The sequence below is a fragment of the Gavialis gangeticus genome, unplaced genomic scaffold (assembly GCF_001723915.1).
Source record: "Gavialis gangeticus isolate Ggan-Ray unplaced genomic scaffold, GavGan_comp1, whole genome shotgun sequence".
NCBI classification, from domain to species: domain Eukaryota; kingdom Metazoa; phylum Chordata; order Crocodylia; family Gavialidae; genus Gavialis; species Gavialis gangeticus.
The window spans coordinates 125,711,152-125,731,383 of record NW_017729032.1 but is presented as its reverse complement, the minus strand read 5'-3'; the positions used below and the strand labels follow the sequence as shown (position 1 = coordinate 125,731,383).

Below are 20,232 nucleotides of genomic sequence, written 5' to 3'. Positions count from 1 at the left end.
TGCCAGAATAGTTCTCTCAAAAAGCTTACCCAGGATTGAGGTAAGACTAACCGGCCTATAGTTGCCCGGGTCCTCCCCTTCCTCCCTTTTTTGAAAATGGGAACCACATTGGCCCTTTTCCAGTCCTCTGGCACCACACCAGAGCACCATGAGTGCTCATAAAGCCATGCCAGGGGTCCTGCAATGACCTCTGCTAATTCCCTCAGCACTCTGGGGTGGAGATCATAAGGACCAGCTGATTTAAATACATGCAGCCCCTCCAGAAGTTCCCTGACTAGATCCGCACTAACCCTAGGCCCGGCTGTGCCTCTCTTGGGGCCTGCGGGGGTCCCAGTGTGGGGGCTGATCCAGTCCCTGCTCAGGAAACACCAAACTCCTCTTAAGAGGGGGTCTTTAAGAGGAGGCTAGACAAACACCTTGCTATGGTCGTTTGACCCCAGTACTCTTTCCTGCCATGGCAGGGGTCAGACTTGATGATCTGCTCAGGTCCCTTCCGACCCTACGTACTACGAGACTATGAATGGACACTGCTAATTTTGTGTCACATTTCAAAGTGAGTAGCAAAAAACCTATGGGGATGGGTTTCTAGGAATAGCCAATCTTGCAGGTAATGGGATTAGATGACCTTTGAGATTCCTTACAACCCTAATATTCTGTGATCCTACTATGTATTTCAATATCCAATACGAGTCATAACTCTTTAAAAAGTTGGTTTTCCCTCCCTGTTTTCTGACTTACTACATTAACATGAAAAACCAATGGCCGTTTGAAACAGCTTTTGTAAACACTGGGTAGCTCATTTAAAGCTTAATTAATGCTTTCATTTAAAAGAATGCATTAATTTAAAATATTTAAAGTGTTGTTGCATTTATGCAACACATTTTCATGCTATTTTCCCATTTTCTTAACTGCAAAGTACATCGGTCCCAAAAATCAAAAGGAAAGCAACACAAAAACCCAAACGCACCTTCTACCATATTTCCAAATTTATTCTTCAGTATATGTAGCTCACAGTCAGTTGCTTCCTGTCTATGTGTACAGGCAAATATATAGTTGTCATCCTTTCCCTAAAGGCAGACACATTATAATTCTCCAAATGGACAGGATGGTTATGCAAACCAGACCATAATAAAGCTGTAGTCAGTTATGAATTAAAGTAGTATAGAATTATGAAAAATTACATTAGAATTAAAATTTAACAGAGGTAAAAGGTAAAGAATTGCTCATGAAGGGAAGCATTTCAAGGCTGACTGAACTAGTGCTAGCCCACCATGGAAGAATGAACAGAGAACACTCCATTAGCTACCACGCTTGCTTCCTATTACCATCATTTAATAATATTCACAACTGTGATGAATCAGGTTTGAAAGAAAAGTGAGCAATAAGTAACTTTTTATCTCTATAGTAGACAGACTGAGTAAGGGCTTTGTGTGGTGGGTGACTGGATAAGAACATATATCAAATTGCTGTCATGTGAAAATAAACAAAATATATTTTTATTCAGCTAGGCTATGCAGAACTAAATGCAAAATACTAAAGTCAGGACTATGCATAAGGTGTAACATAACCATCCTGTTAATAATTCAGTCAGTAATAAATCACAGGAGTGGGTCTTGGTTGGTTTTAAAAAAAAAAAAAGATGACAGGACCCGTCTCAAAACAAACATGAAAAACTTGTGCACAAAATGTGAAACAGCTTGAATTAACTTGTTAGAATTCAAAGGACCCCAGCAGGTCCAGCAGGTATGGGATTGTTAACCCTGGTGTTGATACTTCTGTAAGTACAGGGGCTATTTTTTGCAGCCATTTGTGTTGGCAGTGTTTGGTACCAAAATGCACAATGGTCGTTGAAGCACTCCATTTTGAGTGAAACTGTCCTTTGTCATCAACTTGTGCTTTGAGAAATAAAGCAAAGCATCAATGCCCTGATTCATTCTTAGTGTCCACATAAAATGAGGCAACAAGGCTTCCTCCAATCCAATAGGAGGCAACAGCAGCACCTGAGAAAGACAGATCTGAAAGCAACCAAAAAGCACGAGGCAGTGTTACATAGGATGCCAGCAGCAGCCATAAGCGACTAGAAACCCGATGGAATTAAAGGTCTGGTCTATGCTAGAAGTTTTGCTAACAGAGTTCAGAAACTGTCAACAGGATCTGCATAAAAGAAGTAGCTGTGAGCCAACAACATTCAAGGTCTGCATCAGTGGAATAAAACCACTTCCTCAAGTGACAAGTCCTTAGGCATTATATGGACACTGACAAAAAACCCCAGTGTAACCAAAGCTTTATGCTTTTCATTTGCAATTCTCCAGCAGAAACACCAGAATGCCTTTCACAGACTTTTCTGGCCATTATTTTGAACCCTATTAACTGAAGTCAACCCAGCCAGAAGCCTTTGCACCCACCCCCTTTAGTTTTTGGAATAGCATCTCTCTCTACAGACAGTTACTACTTTCTGCAAAGAGAATTGGGGCCTGAAACCGTTCTCCTTTCTGTAGCAGGAAGGAGGCATTGTTGGTAGAGAGAGCAAGCTGTGTAAGCCTTGCTGTGCAGGAACTAATAGAACAGGGACATTTATAAGATGAATTAAGACATCAAGGTAAAGGGGTATTGTGGGGGATGAGAAGGGGCCCAAGCTGACGATCTTCAGTAGATGTGTCACAGGGAGATCCTACAGAACAAAGAGTCTGGTGGTGCTGTACTGATGTAACCCTTCTATTAAAAGGCACTTCTATTTATGCAAATTTGGATTCCTCATGGGAGCCCAGGGAAGGAACTTCCAAGGTCCACAATAAAGAAAGGTGGCAACTGCAGTTGTTATTTTTGCTTTTTTTTTTTTGTGAAAAGATGGTTTGCAGCCATGCAACAAGGGTTTTGCTGCGAGCATCCTGGCCCCAGGCAGTTTTGCTGATGTGTCTTCCTGAGATAGATGGGGGAGGAAGGAGGCAAGGGGTGTAGAGGTGGTGTCCCATGGTTCATGCTGATTCCAGCTAGTAATGCTGAGCTGCTTGTCCAGCAAACTAATCCCTACAGAGGATCTTGTTCACCCACATTGGCCTGAAAGTCAGTCTTTGAAGTGATCCAGCAAGAACTTCCTGGTCCTTTTCTTGAAACCTTTGCCATGTTTCAGCCACTATACCAGATTCTTCTGTACCACACAGGTACTTCTAATCAGGCACAACTGTGCTGTTAAAGTGGTTAGAGCAGTGATATATTATGTGCCTACAGCAATTGCTTTTTCCTCAGCCTTGATCACCTTCAGGAATGAGTTGTCTCTTAGCAATCTGCCCCATAAACAGTCTGGCCTTATCAAATATACCAGAGAACTTGAAAGACTTCCAATCTTTTCCTTTTGTGCTACCTCTTCCCTTTGTGCAGAATGCAACAGGCTCCTTGTTTTTAATCAACCTCCTCAGCGGGGTGAACTTCAAGAGTGCTCCCTCAACAGTAAGAGTAAGCCCAACACTAACAGGGAAACACAAGAGATGCTCCAGGAAGGGTAAGTTCAAAGAGCACCATGCAGACAAGGGTAAGCAAGAGGCTGAAGACTGGAAGTGAAGAGGAACAGGAGAAGCAGGAGAGGGTGGCACATGAATAGATGAAACAGACACAACAAAGATCCTGAAACAGTAGTTGGAGATGCTGTAGAAAACTGTAGTGAGTGACCCATCTCATCCAATAGAAAAATAGTGTTTTTGAGACCTATGCTTTACCTCACTATAGGCACAGACAGTATCACCACTGACGTGTACCACTCAACAGTTAGAAGGCAAGGAGAACTACAAGCCTCTGTACACAGCTGTGGGGCTTTGCACTGAAGGGCACATTACATTTTTTGCCTCTTCTTTGATGCTGTTGCCTTTATCTTTACAGATTTAATTGAACAGGTTTTACTAATTCAGCCTTTGTTGCATTCATCTCCGCTCTCATGTCCCACAATGTACTAAAGCAAAACGTGTTGTAGGAGCTAATGGGACGCCAACTCATGATGAACTTCATCCTCAGGTGACACTGCTGCTCATAATGAGAAAGTACTAACAAAACACTTGAGCATATGAGTGCTTTGGCAGCACAGTACTGCCAGCTGATAAAACTTTCCAGTCTAGACATAACCTCAGATAGACATGGCTGCTCATACACAACTACTTAAAATGCGCAACTATGTACTAACCAAAATATGCACCTGAAAAAGGCCTAGAACTAACTTGATCTTTATGAAGTAGCTTATGCATAGTTGAGAATTGATCAGGTTTCCCTCTTGGAGCTAATTTTTAACCATCCTTACAACTGACCCAGGAAAATGAGGCAGGCCCAAAGACTGCTTACAGAATAGATCTGGCAAACGAAAATGAAGAATGTACTTCAAATGTTGGAGAATCCATTTTTGTATGGGTCACTGCATTGACATGGATTTGAAATTTTGATTTTTGTCCAACATGGCTTTGTTGCTCCCTGAAACTCAACAGCTTGTTCTTATCCCTTCAACCTTTCCATTCAGTTAAATCTCCTTGGAAACCCATGAATTGGCTACATTTCAAGAAGCAAGCTTACAATTAAGCAAAAGCAAAGATTTTATATATTATACATAAAGGAACAGGATTGAGCTCCAACCAACAACTACTCTGAATACCAGAGTAGAGGATATGCACAGCTGGTATCCCTCTGGCCCTTCCATATTTCAGTGGGGGCTTCATCAGGTATTATTTGTACGAGTGCATAGTCCCAGTGGTTGTTTACAACCGGATACAACCAGAGATTCTTCTATACAGCTTAATTTAGCTCAAGGACTAGAGGCCAGTATTTTGGAAACTAAACAGATTCTAATCTGAAGCTCTCCCAGAAGTGCTATGGAGATGCAGAAACACTCCCACATGCCTACAGAATGATTTTAAAGCATCTGTTAACTCCATGCTTTGGGATACTCAGTTAAAAAACTGTTATACCAACAATTTGTTCTGAACAATGGAAATAAGTCAAGTCCTTCTGATGTTACAAAGCTTGAAATAGCTCATTTTCTGAATCTATAATGCAATGGGAAGGAGGAGAATTTATCAGTCCATTAGAACTTCAGTACTGAAAATTCTGAAAATATATATTTTATGAACATCCTTATTTTCTAATTCATGGATGGTGCAAGTGCCTTACAGATGCTGACGATGGGAACTGGTTTATAACAGGACATCCAAGGATGTGAACTACTTAAAGAACTGCCATTATCTAAAAACTATACTATTGTGAAAAAGGAGAGAGCGTATTTATCAACTACAAAGTCTAGATGCATATCGTATTAAATAACATTAAGATACGGCAATTGTAAATATTTTACCAAATATCAATTTGCAATTAAACTGAAACTTTTTCAATTACATGAAACCTCTAAAGAAAGTTTTCTAAACCAAAATAAAATAATCTCTACAGTTAAGATTATACTTGACAAATCAAACACACACACTTTTTAATAAGTAATGCTGATTTGTGTGAGCAGCATGTTAGATGCAAGCAATATGGTTACCAAGATGTTCAGATTTTGTACTTGCCATGTTATCATAATGATAAAACTTTGAATACAAGGTTTGGGGGACACAGTAATCTAAGAATAAGGCTCTAACTGATGAAACAGGAATAGAAGAGTTACCCAAACTTGTACTGTTCTGAACACAAAGCATGTCATAAAGACACAAAGATTGTCTTAAATACTTTTACATATGAAGTTAGAGGATTTTTAATAATGACAAGTTACCTTAACCAAAGATATTTTTTATTGATTTCAATATTCAAGCATCATTAGGTTAAGGTCTCTTAGAAAAGTATACCATTAGAAAAGTTGGACAAAAAACTATTAATAACTTATAAGTGACAACTAGTACATGCAGCATAAGTTTAATAAAATTTTATCAGACTGACGGGGAACATAGCCCTTGCAAACCGATGAACAACATTACGGACCTAAATTATTGAATAAAATATAAACATTCAATTATTTCTATTAAAATAATATTCCACGTTAAAATTTCAGTCACCAGGAACTGATATTAGTTTCTTTTAATACAAGGCAAAATAGTGGCTGTGTCTTTAATTTTTACCTACATTAAGTAGAACAAACAATGGTTGAGTTACAGAGTATGTATCATCAAGATCCATTAAAAACAAAGTCAGCAATGAATGCTGACCTATTAAGATCTTCTCAACATATAAATGCTTTTATGATAACAGTCTTATAATGAAAAAGATGTCTGGGATTAAGGGCTGGATTAATGCTGTAGTGTGCTTAGGTAGGACGTGTTATGATTTAATCTTCATGCACCACAATCACATTTTAGCATTACAGTCATGTAGCACAGATAATTGAGTTTCTCCCAGATCAAAAGGAGTGCCAATATACATTAACGAACACAGTAAACCTCAATAAAATACTCTACGTAATTTTAAACACCCCTTGTCAATATATTTGTATTTACAGAACATTATGAACTTATTTATAATATGTAATGATCCACTGAAGACATTTTTACAATATTTATTAAGATTATGAATGTATAAATTCAAGGACTTAGAGGCACATAGTTTAAAAGGCCAAGAACACTCAAACTAAGTCACAGAAATTGGAATATTTATGGACATCATAACAGTGCCAAAAAAAAAAAAAATCACATCCAAACTAAAAGCAGTATACCTTGAGTCAACTTTCCAAATTAGCATAAAAAGTTCTTATTCCTGTCAAAGAAAAATAATTCATCCCACCTACCAATCTAGAAAAATCTTATTTACAATCACACTTTATTCAGAAGTATCTTTATGTTGTGTAATACAGCCACTTCTAATCTGTCATTAAAATTTAAAGTTTTTATTCCAGTAGTTATATTTACAAATGCATACAATATTTAACTGTGATCTTCACTAAGATCTGAATGAAAAGAGATCATTAAAATCACAACCAAATGCTTTAGTTTAAAAAAGGGTTTTGGAGAGCCTGTGGCATTCAGTATAATTTCTCAAAGAACAGGAAAGCTAATACTTCTGATAAAGCTTAAGTTCATCACCAGAACAGGTCTTTAAATTATGTTGATTAAAGTTAAATCTCTCCTGTGTTAACTTTTTACAATGTTTCTTCAATCAACTTTCACCACACTGTATATTTTGGTCACAAACCAAAAGCACGCAAAGAATCCAATTGTCCCTACAAAAAAAGGAAAAGAAGCACATTAGTACAACTAATCAAGGACCTAATACAGAAGTGTCAAACTCTGTCTCTGGATAAGTCAGTCTGTAGACCAGAACGTAAGTTTTAAAATGACCTGGTACACTCAGTCCATAACTAATCCCCCACTAATATAAATGTAAAGGCCACATTCTACTTATGTACAAATTTTATGTAATAATGGAACTCTGAAGTGCTTCACTATGTTCATCATTATTCAGTGGAAGTGTATTTTAATTGATGAGTGCTACCTCCTTATTTTCTTGCTCTCTTACTTTTCCAGACCAAGTCTTTCAAGACTGCTGCATTTCCCTCCCTGGAGCAATTAATTTATCAATTGGCTTCATTTCCTACATTTTTCCCAACCCGCAAATAAGCAAACTTTAGTAAAATATTTTCACAGCATATACTTTAACAATTTTTTTGAAAAACAATTCAATTATACAATAAAAAGAATGAACATTTTAAGTTGATGTTTAATGACAAAAGGTTGCTTCCCCTTATTTGTGAGAGGCTTTTGAATTAAAACAGATCTATTACACCTCTTCAAGGCTGGATAGAACAGTTTTCTATTCTACAATTTTAATACAGGTTGAGACTCAAAACTAGCTAGATGGATGAAGGTACATTCATATTATAGTAAAATTATTCCCTCAAATGACAACCCAAGCCAAAAAGAGAGGACTTGGAGGCAATTCAGAATACGTACTAGGGGAACCACTTTTTCCTTAGAAAAAATTAGAGCATGACAAAAATCCCTCCAGACAATCCAATTTTACTCTCATATTACTGAAGCATTAATTTACGTGAAGACCAAGACATCATTTTTTGATTTAAGATTTGAAACTAAACATGATGATGTTTTATGACAACTTATTCATTATGAAATCCCATGAAGAATCATGAATGATATCATAGTAATTTCTTTCATGCTTGCTAAACTACTGATGTTTAACTGACTCATTTACTATGATACGTAGTTGTGGTCCCAGCTGTGAACCACAAAGATTTGTCATGTAACTCCCAGTATTCTGCCTGCTGAGTTTGATCAATGACCTGGAATGCAGCATGGAAGCAAGTGCCTGAAGCATGTGCTACAATGCCATAGCAGCAGGGCATCGTCAAAACTGCTCCTGATACTGACGATTTTTAACAGATGAGTAAGCAGCAGCAGAATAGTTTTGAGACAACAATTATAAATTTTTCTTTTTAGCTCCTGTATCATCTTGACATAGGAAGCTATTTGCCTTTAGGACCACTTTTTGGTAAATCACTAGTGTGATGTTCTATTTAAGATTCACGAGAAGAACTATACACCCCTCACCCTTCTCCTTTATAAGGAAAAGTCTTATCCCAAAAGAGTTTTAATATTTCCATAGAGCACACCTATTTTCAGATGATTAAAAACAACATTAAATCTATTCTAGCATGGATTTTAGTCTTGGAATGTAGGAGATAAGACAGAAATATGTCGTCTTTTGAAAATCTAAACACTAGGAAAAACGTTATTTTCAGAGTGTCTTCATCTAACTAACTGCATGTTGAACACTAATAAAATAACAAACTAAGTTCAGGAACTCCACAAGCAGCCTTTTAATTGCATACTAGAAGCTGCACACCTCTGTCAATTTGCATCAGGTCCAAAGGGCTACTGAGGAAGTGTCGGGACAGATCAAGCATGAAATATCTATAATCTGAGTCCCTACTGAAGATGGTCCTGAAATTTGTCAGAAAACATTGTACAACTGATTGCTGATGGTCAGATGCTGATTAGCATGTGTGATCCATGCCGAATGGGCAGAGAAAGAGGAAGGTGTACACAATACATCTTTATGCATTGAGATTATGCCACTGGCATGTTGACTGATCTGTAGAAGAAGGGCAAGTGGAAGCTGGCAGTTCTGTGCTGCTCGAGGTGGACACGCTGTCACTGTGGGGGTAAGCATACTAAATCTGCTTCTTTCTCCATGTAGGGAAATAAAGCCCCTATTTGGTTGTACAGAACCCAAAGTACTACACCTCCTGCCTAATCAGAATAGACTTAATAATGGAAAAATCTCTGGATGGACAACAGTGTAGGAATACAGGTATGCTCCCGGTCAAAACTGAAATACCATCAAGGCATAAGAAAGCCTTGACCTACACTGGAATAGCTAAGATTAATCAATCAAAGCAAGGCTTAAAAGGAGTTTTAAAAAGTGCTCTGAGGTTAGGAGCTTGCATTAGTTCAATTCTGTCTACTTAAATTTATCTACTTGCAATAGTGCAACCTTTCTACTTCAAAACAGCCCAGAGTTCCCAAGTACAGTTTAATGCCGAGTGTCTTGACCATAAACGAATATTAGAAGAAAAGATGCAATAAGAGTTACAAACAGGATGGTAGAATGAAGAGGAGCAGACTAAATATTGGTAAAGGTATTTAGTGAGGTTTGAGGACAGCCTTTCAATTGAAGGGGCAGAGAGAAAAAAAAGATACCCCTCAAAACTAGAACACCAAATTGCAACCACTACTTTTAACATACAGCTTCATAGTTTATTAAAGGGATTATATTACAAAGCGGTATGCAATAGCAGGCAACTGGAATCTATGACCTAGAACAGTGGTTTTCAAACTGTGGTCCATGGACCCATGGGGATCTACAGACTGTGTCTAAGGGGTCTGTGAAAGATGACTATGATCAATCAAAAGTATGTGAATACCCACACTTACAACTCAAAGGTGTCCGCACCTCTATTCAAAATTTCCCAAAGGGTCTGCAAATGAGAAAATTTTGAAAACCACTGACCTAGAATGTCTCTTCTATTTATCTGCACATGCCCCTGAGTTCAAAATAATCACAAAACATTTAATTAAAAAAATCCTACACACTTAAAGGGATAATGTTCTCAAACTTGAGTTTTTTCCTCTCAAGGGAATTTTCTTTATAAGTGCCAAATAAATTCTACCAAGTACACCCCTGAAATAAATTCTATTCATACTTGTTTATGTTAAGTAGACCTGGAAAGACATTACTCACAACTGTAGTGTGACCTTTATCAAGTGATTTGAGAGCAAGCTACCTAAAGTTTGTGAAGCCTCAAATAAAGCCCTTGGAGGCTATAAGCTTGTAACTATCAGAAGTGGATGTGTATCAGACACTAAAGGGAAATGCTGAGCTTTTCCCTCCAACTGTGGAACTGAACCACTGAAAAACCTCTTATTTCTTACTCGGTGCCAACACTGCAGCTTCATGAGAAGTACTTAGATTCTGGAGGCATAGCACTTAGTGTTTAAGATTTCTGGGAGGAGGATGTGAGGTACTTAGCAGCACGGAAGTGTGGGAAGAGCAATTTCTAACCCATTTTTGAACAGCACATTTCAATGAAGCCCACTTTCTATTATATAAGATGAGAGAGATGACCCTTCAGTCACAGTACTGCACTAACAGCAAAAAAAAAAAAAAAAGAGCTCAAGGATTAGGAAAGTAAGGGGTTACTATTATTTTTGCATGAATATTCATGCACCTGTATTTATGATTTTTCTAGTGTCTGCTGTAAACAACTAGAAATACAAAGAATAATATTAAGAACTTAGATTACAGTATAATTACCTGTGAAGAGGAAGAAGATCAAAACCATTATCATGGTGTAACCAAAGTACAAAATGGTGCTTGCTGTTCCTGTGATTTGTAGTTTAGAAAAGAAATAGTGGATTGCATATATAAGAAAATAAACTGCTGTGAAGCCACTGGTAAGGAATGAACGCCACTGCCAGTGATAATCCTAGAAAAGGAGGAAAACACATTGATGTGTCATGATTATATAAAAAAATTGAACTTGATGAATTCAGAACAGAGGAACTTCTACTGCTAATTTATCAGTTACTGGGTATTTCAGATTAACCTGCTAGAGACAAAATTTCATCAAACAAACTGCAATTCATAATACCAATGAGAAGCTCAAGATATGAAGCCAAATCCTTCAATCCCAAGTAACACAAGACAAAGGGTCCTAAATGCAAACATCTATTTGTGCAGGCTAGGTACATGGAAAAAACAAAACAAAACACACTGACAAAAGTAAATTATTTCAAATTAGTCAACTGACTTCTTCAGGAAGTAGGTAGCCCATTTTCAGTTACACAACTCTCTAGCTTACTGGTATTTTTAGAGCATATGTGTATTCATAATATCAATATCTGTACTAATCTGTGCCAGACAGCAGTGATAGGAAGTCACCCAATTATATTTTAATAAACTTTAATTATCCTACTTCTGTTAAACTCTGTACTGCTCAATTTCCAAGTACGAAAATTGAATATAGTCAAAACATCCTGAAAATATAACCTGCAAGTAGCAAAGAATCTCTTACCTCTGCACACAGATGGAAATAGCAGAGCAATATTGTGGCTTCAGAACACGTAATGACCAAAATAATAAACACCAGAAATAAGAAGCCAAACATATAGTACATCTGATGAGACCTATAAACAAGCAAAGAACAAAATCTTAAAATAAATTGCATCTTCTTCCAAAACAGTTCTCTCCATAAAGGTCTCTAATGTAATAATATACAATATATTGCAATAGAATCCAAAGGATAGTTGCTTATATAACATTATTAAATTACACATATAAAGAAACAGCACAACATTCATTCTTAATTTAGTTTAAATAATAAATTTTCCCCTCCCACTATCCACTGGTTTCACTGATGTGGATATTTAGTAGAAATCATCTCATTCTTTGCTTTCCAAACCATAAAATCTGGACAATCTGGAAAATTTCCAAACCGTGGAATTTTACAGTTCTAAAATGATAGCCAGACAAGATCAGAACTGAGAACTTCCTTCTAATATTTGGGGGCCTAATGAGAGAAGAACTGACTGGACATCCCAGGTAAAATCCTGGCTCTGATGACGTCAATTACAGCTTCAAAATTGATTTCCATGGGTCTGGGCCATCACCCTACACTTCAAAAGATGCAGAGTGGTAAAACAGAAAGAAACACCAAAGTGTAGGTCAACCTATGTTGAATATAAGCACGCATTCAGTGCTCAGCAACAGTTTAAAGATTGTGCTAAAGGGAAATTCCTCTCGGCAGAGTAGTTTGCTACCGCATTCTGAGTACACATCAAAATTCACTTAGGATTTGGTGGGTTAGTTGAGTAGTTAAGGAAATTACTCTTTGATACCTTTATGAAGATTTAAAGAAAGGAAAACCAAGTCCTTGCTTCTCAGCAATAATGCTGTGCCAAATTTTGTTTTATGGATCATACGTCCATTTAATTTCTTGGTAACTACTTTCAAATACCTAGTATATGACAGTTTCAGAGGCGCTTCTACATGAATACACAGAAGTAGCGTGAGAAATCTAACTGTCTGAATACTGCAGGTCATCTGTAAGCTAAATATATCACATAGCCATTTCTCTATACTGCTGGGCAACAGTAAACAACACAGAGTGCCTTTCAGGATGCAAAATATTAAGATGACTAACATTTGCATTTCTTATTACTGAAACAATACTTTAGAAAACAACAGAAAGTGGAGTCAAGCTCTCTAAATAAGAATTTCTTCAAAGGGAAAAAAAAATCTTACAATTCACTTACCAGATACTATTTAGAATGAAGAAAAGTTGTATAAAAATGCACCCAAAAGGCAAAATACCTCCCATAATAATACCAGGTAATGGTTTTGTGTAGAATGACTGCTCAGGAATCTGACGAGGAATTTGATTAGTGCGAACTGGGTGTTCAATGGCCTTTAAAGAAAATAAGAGATTTCTGAATATATTAACTACATCACTACTTTTGCTTTAATGTTGACTCTTGTAGGAACAAAAGCCAAAGAAATGTGTATTTAGTAAATAATTGGGCCCATTATATCACTTACCACATGGCCATGTTTTCTAAGTCAAATTACCAACAACCTCAGGCCAAACACAAACCATTTTCTGAAAGATTGTACCAAAAAAGTGTAACAACTGATCTCTTTAAGCCCCCCCTCTACTCATGTAGGTAAAGGTGTGATAGGATCTAATACGTGATTCACACTCTCTCCTGTATTGGGTCCTGCCCACTGGGCTGCAGAAGCTGCTCCTGCCTGGTGCCAGGTGAGCCAGCTTGCAGCCCCATGCCCCACTGTGGGTGTAGAAATCTGGGGTCAGGGCATGTGCCCTCCCATACCTCCCACCCCAATGCCTGTGCCCACACACCCACCTCCACCCCCTATTCTGGGGGGCTGGGAACAGCAGGTTGGGAGTCAAGGGCACCAGCAGGGTTGGGGAGAGGGTGGGAGGTCTGTGGACTGGGAGTGAGGGGCCCTGACAGGACCAGGGGGCAGCAGGTCAGGAGTGAGGGGCAACGAGATTGGCAGGGGCAGGCCACAAACATATCAGGACTGCTCAGTGCCATAAAAGCAGCAGGAGGGAGAGCTGCAGTTGAACCTGTGCCCTGGTGAGTGAAGGGGCAGGGAGAGCTCTGATTTTCTATGATAAATAAACAAACTTGAACACCAAAATAGATAGGTACAGTAAAATTTCTGTTAAACAGCATCTTACAAGCCAGCATGCCGTTTAATTGAGCATGCCAGCTTGTAAGATGAAGTGAAACTGAAAGTGCCCACTGTGGCACTTCCGGTTTCTCCAAGCCTCCATGGCCTGGGGCAAAGCAGCCTGTGCTGCCACGCCCCCACACCCCGGGGGCATGGGGCCTGTCTCCCTGTCTTGCAGAGCCCGCGGGAGGGGTGGTGATGCTGCAGGAGGAGCAACAGGATGCCCCAGACACGGCAGGAGAAGTGGCAGCCTGGGCCACTCAATTAACCAGCATATTTTGTTGTCTGGCATCCCCCATTCCAGGGGGATGCCAGATAACAGAGCTTTTACTGGATTTAGAATTGATTTTATTATAATGATCAAGCCACTCCTAGGCTTCCAATCTGCTTAAAAAAATTATAGAGATATCAATAAAAACACTGTATCCAACTGATACATATACATATAGTGGTGTTTCATTTTAAATCGCAGAAAAATATGGGATTTGGGGGGTTTTAGTTAGAGAATTTGATTTTTATCAGAGAATTTTCATTTGTTGTTTTTTTTAAACAGAGAAAGCCAGGATCCCTGCTAATTACAAATAAAATCATCAGGAGGGAGGTTCAATAACAATACTCATTTAGGGAAGGGAATTGCTAAATGTCCCACCCCAGACCCAGTTGCTTCCTCAGTAGAAACAATTTATTTTCAGAATAAAAGATATAAGAAAGGAAAGTCTGGCACTGATAAGCAGTCTCCCTCATATCTTATTGTAGCACTAAAGCTTGCTGGAATCAGAGAAATCAAATGAGACCAACTATGTTCCAGGAGTCAAATCTACTGACCAGAGTAACTAATGCTATCATGTAACATTAAACTAAAAAAAAGCTGTTTGATTAAACAAATGCCTAAGGAATTTGATGAAACAGTAGAATCCTAAATTAGTTGCTTACAGCAATGCTAAGGGATTCAGTTATGGTTAGAGCTGAATCTTGTCTCGTAGCCCTGCCAAAACATTTGCCTTGTATATTACCATATGACAGTATGGTGCAGAATGTAAAAATAAATCACTTACATTTTTCTTAAAACCAAAGTAGGCGCCAATAAATGTCAATGGCACAGATATGCAAAACCAAAGTGCCAAAATAGCAACCAAAGTACCAAATGGAATAGCTGCTGAAGAACCTTCTCCCCAAAGAATTAGGTTCATGATGAAAAAATCCGCAAATACAATTCTGAAAAATATACAACATGCTTAAAAGAAAACAACCAAAAAACCCCCAGAGATGCCCAAAAACATTAATTTTAACATTATCAAAACTGTATTACTACGTTCATATTTTAGTGTCAATATAATGTTACGATCAGATATATATTCTGATGCACAGAATATAACAAAACCAAGGGGTCAAACCAGCCTTTCTTCCTTAATCTAGAGGGATTGAACTCCAGCAGGAGCTGACGCTACAGCTAAACAATTTCAAATATATGCTTGTCTTAACTACACTTCAGGGGAAGACTGCTTGCTGTGATTAAGTAGAAAAATTTAACACAGTGCTTGTACAGCATGACACCATACAAGACCAACTACAGTGTGGTCAAAGAAACAGCCTAGAAAGTAAAAATAGGAATAAATGAAAAAGTGTGCCTGTCTAAAACTTACTACAGCCATACTGCTACTACTTAATCAACCTTTTCACGTGGCAGGAGTAAACGAAACTTACAAAGCAGCTAAAAGATGTTATGTAATTAGCAAATTTGTCTGTGTCAAATGAATCTTCTGTTCAAGTGATTTTCTGCCACAAAGAAATAATGTAACATTGTTTTCAAGCATAACTAAAACTTTAGAAAAATTAACTAAGACAGAGATAGAATTCAATTCTTTAAATGTGTATTACATCCTTAACTTACCCAGGACAAAGGAATGATGTTAACAGGACATTTGTTTTCCACTTCTCACCACCAAACGCTGCATTAAAAAATAATGTTTGGCAGTATCAATACATAGATCAATTAATGCAGACTGTACATCAAGAGCTACAATTTGACATGCTATCAATTCATCATTTGACATCTGAAAATTAAGATCAAAGGAATACACTATGTAATTAAATTTGCTAAAACAAACCTCCTTTATCATGTTGTTCCTCTGTTACATAGCTTTTTCAGTTGCAGGCAAGTGAGAGATTACCATCTTGGAAAATTCCAAGTAAATAAAGCAGGGTAAAAAAAGTTGCTGTTTCTCTTCCCCTCTCCCTACAAAGCTAAAGTGCACTATTGGGTACATCTACACTCCACACAAGTTAGCTCTAATATTAGAAAGGAGTCTAGCTGTGGCTAGTCAATGGGATCTACACATTCATATGCTTACTGTGCAGTAAGCCTTGTTAATCACAAGTAAATTTGCTACCTACAAATGCAAATAGCAAATTTACTTTCAATTAGTAACAGCACAGCAGTGTTCATGTAGACAACTATCTGGGAACAAATCTGCTCCCAGTCAGCTGTCCACCAGGGGACAGGAGATTGCTCCCTGCCCCTGGGGAGCTACCGGCTGCTGGGGCAGACTCTGTCACCAGAGCCAAAGTAGGGACTGTCCCCCTGCTCCAAGATAATTGTGGAGTGGGGGCTGGGAGATCCTCATCTCCCAGCACTAGCTCCACAGTCACAGATCTGGTGCTGGGAGATAAAGGTCTCCCAGCACTGGCCCTGCAACCACAGAGCTCAGACTGGAAGATAAGGGTCTTCCAGTGCTGGCCCCATGGTGCAGAGCCAGCACTGGAAGCTCTCTGCTGGCAGGGGATGGGAAGCCTGTTCCCAATCCAGCTCTGCACTTGTGGAGCTGAGTGAGGAACAGGCTCCCCAGCCTCCACCCTGCACACGGGGTGGAGGCTGGGAACTGTCCTGGTCAGGGGCAGGTCCCCGCCCCATGGCCCAATCAGGTGATTGAGGCACGCAGTTTGGAAACAGCTGCAGGTATGGAGTAGGTCCCAGCCCCCTGTCTCGATCTGCTAGTGAGGCAAATGAAAAACGTGAAAGGAGCTACTGTGGGGGTCACGTCCAGCGTGATTTATGGAGATCCCTATCCATAGTGTATTCAGATCTTTATGTTAAAAAGCAAACTTGATTTGCAAATGACTCACACCTTAGAAAATGTAACCTTTGACTCATTCACTTGAGGCTTACCCTTATTCAACTGGGTAGCAGGGATGGTTAGAAAACAGGTATCAAGTCAGAAAAGTACTGAACTATGCTAAAGTAAAACATTTTTTTTAAAATAAGGAGCAACTTATCATAATCAGAAAGTTGTGCACAGTAAGCAATACCTTCCTCCTGAGTCTTAATATTTTTAAGCAGTAACGTCTAAAGCAGGAGTTGACAACATTTTTGGGCTGAGTGCCAGAAAGTCCTTGCAGCCTTGACTTGGAAGATGTTGGCATGCTGGGGGCACCAGAAGTTAGACCGTTCCTCACTGTTCACCCCAAGGTGCACCTGCAGCTGCCACTGGCAACAAGGCAGGCCGGGGCTCCAGACCTCAGTACAGCTGCTTGCAGCCTTGTGGCTTTCTGCTGCAGCAGTCTCTGGGCAGGACGACACTACCCACCATGGTACCTGAGCTTCTTGCCACCTGAGGTGAGCAGCCCAGTCTCTGCAGCAAGCTGCATGGTTCTGCCCAGAGCCCAGGCTGCTCACAGCAGGACATACACCCAGCTATGTCTAGTCCAGGCTCCATGGTGGGTAGCAGGGGCCTGCCCAGAGCAGGAGCATGCTGAACAAAATGGTTTCACATGCCATGCTCTGGCACAAGTGCCAGGGGTTGCTGACCCCTGAGCTAAAGTCTAAATAAAATTTTTTATAAAAACACTTTTAAAGTTGTGCCAGATTTATGAAAATACTAGTCAGTATGCCTTCAAATATCTTGCTTGAATTCAATTAAACTGATAGTTTCCTCTGTTGTGTCATCATGATATACCTTATTTCAGCAGTAAAAAATGATTACTGTTACAGTGTCTTAACTGACATCTGGGCAGGAACTGGTAGTTATCATCAACATTATATTTTTCTTTTCAACTTTTTTACTTTACCATTGAAAGAACAGAAGTTGAACCTTCCTTGTAAGTATATACAGCTGTATTTTTTCATTCTGTATGTATGTGTTTTTATATATACTGTAACGTATTACTTATATTTACATGATGTTCAGTATATTAGCTGCATTATTTGTTGTGGATTGCAACTATTCATCAACAGTTCAGTAAAGCTATCCAAATACTGGCTAACAAGCACAACTCTCAGAATCAATGAACACATTGGGGGATCTATTAGTTGCCTACTACTGGACTGATATGGAATTAGGTTTAATGCCATAATCCCTCAGACTTCTGTTGCATTACCTGAGGCAGCCTGTCTGAGACCCAATTCCTCATTTTGCTTTTAGCTTTATCCCAGCCCTTCCTCTCTACCTGGTACAAACCACAACTGCAGGAGCAACTCAAACATACTTGCATAAATAAGCATATTATTTCTCCCCCCTTACCCTCTACGTAGCACCAACCCTCACAACCTGTAATACAGCAAGACAAAAATAAACCAATTATATACAACCCAAATTCCAGAATGGCTTGGAAAAATTAAAATCTTAACTACCTCTGAGTTAACCTGCAATATGGGAGTGGAATTCCTTCCAAGGACTAATCTATCCATAGTGAAACAACTCCTGAAAACTGAGCACCATTTACACTCATAAGCACTTTGTATTTTAGAATAAACAAAGAAGGTAAAGAAAAACTGTGTTGAGTGGTATGTCTCCTCTGCACCCCTCACCCTCAAAAAATCTTATGCATACAAGAAGAACCACTTAGCTTCCTGCAGACTTTGGATCGGCTAGCTGGAGGGACCACCATAATGAGGTACTAAAACACCAAAGTGAAGTCCCTCCATAGTCAGAGACCTTATTACATTTATTTCCCTGCTGACCAGATTAGAAGCACACCCTGATGGAGACTACAAATATTAACTGAAAAGAGAAAAATCAAAATTGCCATAATTTCAAGTAGATGGCAACATGGCCAAGGAAAACTTAAGCAAATCAAGGCAATACTTTAGTACAGGAAAAAAGTGAATTACAAGTCACCAGTTCAGTATAAACATGTTGCTCTTTGTTTTTTCCCCATCCATAAAAATATGTGTATGTGTATAAAAATGAAAGCAAGTCACAAAATCTCTAACAGGATATGAACTCTGAAAAAAGGTCTTAAAATTCTTATTCAAGATTTATTTCACCAAGAACAAGCTAACCATGTATGTGCTCCATGTTTCTTTTCTGTAGTTATCTTTGTTATCCATGCTGCCCAAGGGAACATGCAGAACAAAAATAATCATTGTTGTGATGATAAAGCTAGACTAATGAATTAAAAACCTTTCACTTTAAATAATTTTCACTTACATTTGTAGAATCTGGCAGCAACGTAACCCGCTGGAGTTCCAAGCAACACCCACAGAACTACAGCACAGGTCATTAGCGCTCCTCGGTTAGCAGGAGATAGAAATCCGAGGCAAGCGAAAACTACAAGCAGGATGCAAGATGCTTAATTACTTATATTATGCCTATCGTTATATTTGTATCCTGAAAATGTATACAGATTAATATACAGAACTACTGTACAGATACAAACAAGTTGTTTCCAATTCTGGCCTCAAATATTACACAGAAATCTTTCATTTCCAATTACCCCATATATTCAAATCCAAAGACACGTTTTTTTCCCCCCAACCCAACATAGGAAAAAAGAGCCTCAATTTCTTAGATTCACATTCAAGAAGGAGACACAGGAGGGAGGGGAGACAGTGCAGGGTAGCAGTGGCGGCTCCAACACCAAGCCTGAGGTCAGAGTTGTAGTTGCTGCCCCCTGCAGCATCCGTCTCCTCTCCTCCCCCCAAGGTCACCTCAGCTCTTTGCTCTCCACCTCACTTTATCTTCTCATCACAGCTTGGCTGGGGCCCCTGCTCCAACCAGGAGAAGGGAGCATGGAGCACATGCTGGCTCCAAGGCCAGAGCTGCTGCCGCTGCAGCTGCTGTTGTGTGGCCCAGATGGGGCTGGAACCAGCACATGCTCCATACCCCAGGCTGGAGTGGGGCTTCAGCCAGAGCTGAAACTGTGACCAGAAGGTAAGGGGAGGAAGCATGGAGGGCACGTACTGGTTGGGAGACAGGTGCCAGGGGATGCAAGCACCATGGTGAGGGGTAGGCATCAAGGGGCACAGGCATGGGGGTGGGGCAAGTGGCAGAAGCAGGCACCAAGAAGCACAGGTACTGCAAGGGTGGGGGGAGAAGGACAGAGGCAGGCATGGGAGACATAGGCGGCACTGGGGAGAACAAGTGCGAAGTGTGCAGGCAGCAGGGGGGTGTGAAGTACAGGCAGCACAGGGCAAGGGTCAGGCTATTTAAGTCCCCTGCCCCCATAATCCCCCCATAGCAGTGGGGAGGTGTGGGGGGAAAATTTCAAGACAATGCCCCAATA

The 20,232-nt window shown here is 39.5% G+C and overlaps 1 protein-coding gene across 1 annotated transcript in view; it reads right to left on the bottom strand.

Moving 5' to 3' along the window:
- Positions 1 to 5,741: 5,741 nt before the first annotated feature.
- The window catches only part of TM9SF2 (transmembrane 9 superfamily member 2), a 61,616-nt gene continuing 47,125 nt past the window's right edge, over positions 5,742 to 20,232 (bottom strand). Inside the window, exons 11-17 of the mRNA XM_019524894.1 lie at positions 19,158 to 19,277; positions 15,623 to 15,680; positions 14,787 to 14,946; positions 12,789 to 12,940; positions 11,549 to 11,660; positions 10,789 to 10,960; positions 5,742 to 7,177 (exon numbers count right to left, since the gene is read on the bottom strand). Of these exons, the coding sequence (XP_019380439.1) occupies positions 7,110 to 7,177; positions 10,789 to 10,960; positions 11,549 to 11,660; positions 12,789 to 12,940; positions 14,787 to 14,946; positions 15,623 to 15,680; positions 19,158 to 19,277 (842 nt within the window). The 3' untranslated portion in view covers positions 5,742 to 7,109. The remainder of the gene's footprint in view (positions 7,178 to 10,788; positions 10,961 to 11,548; positions 11,661 to 12,788; positions 12,941 to 14,786; positions 14,947 to 15,622; positions 15,681 to 19,157; positions 19,278 to 20,232) is intronic.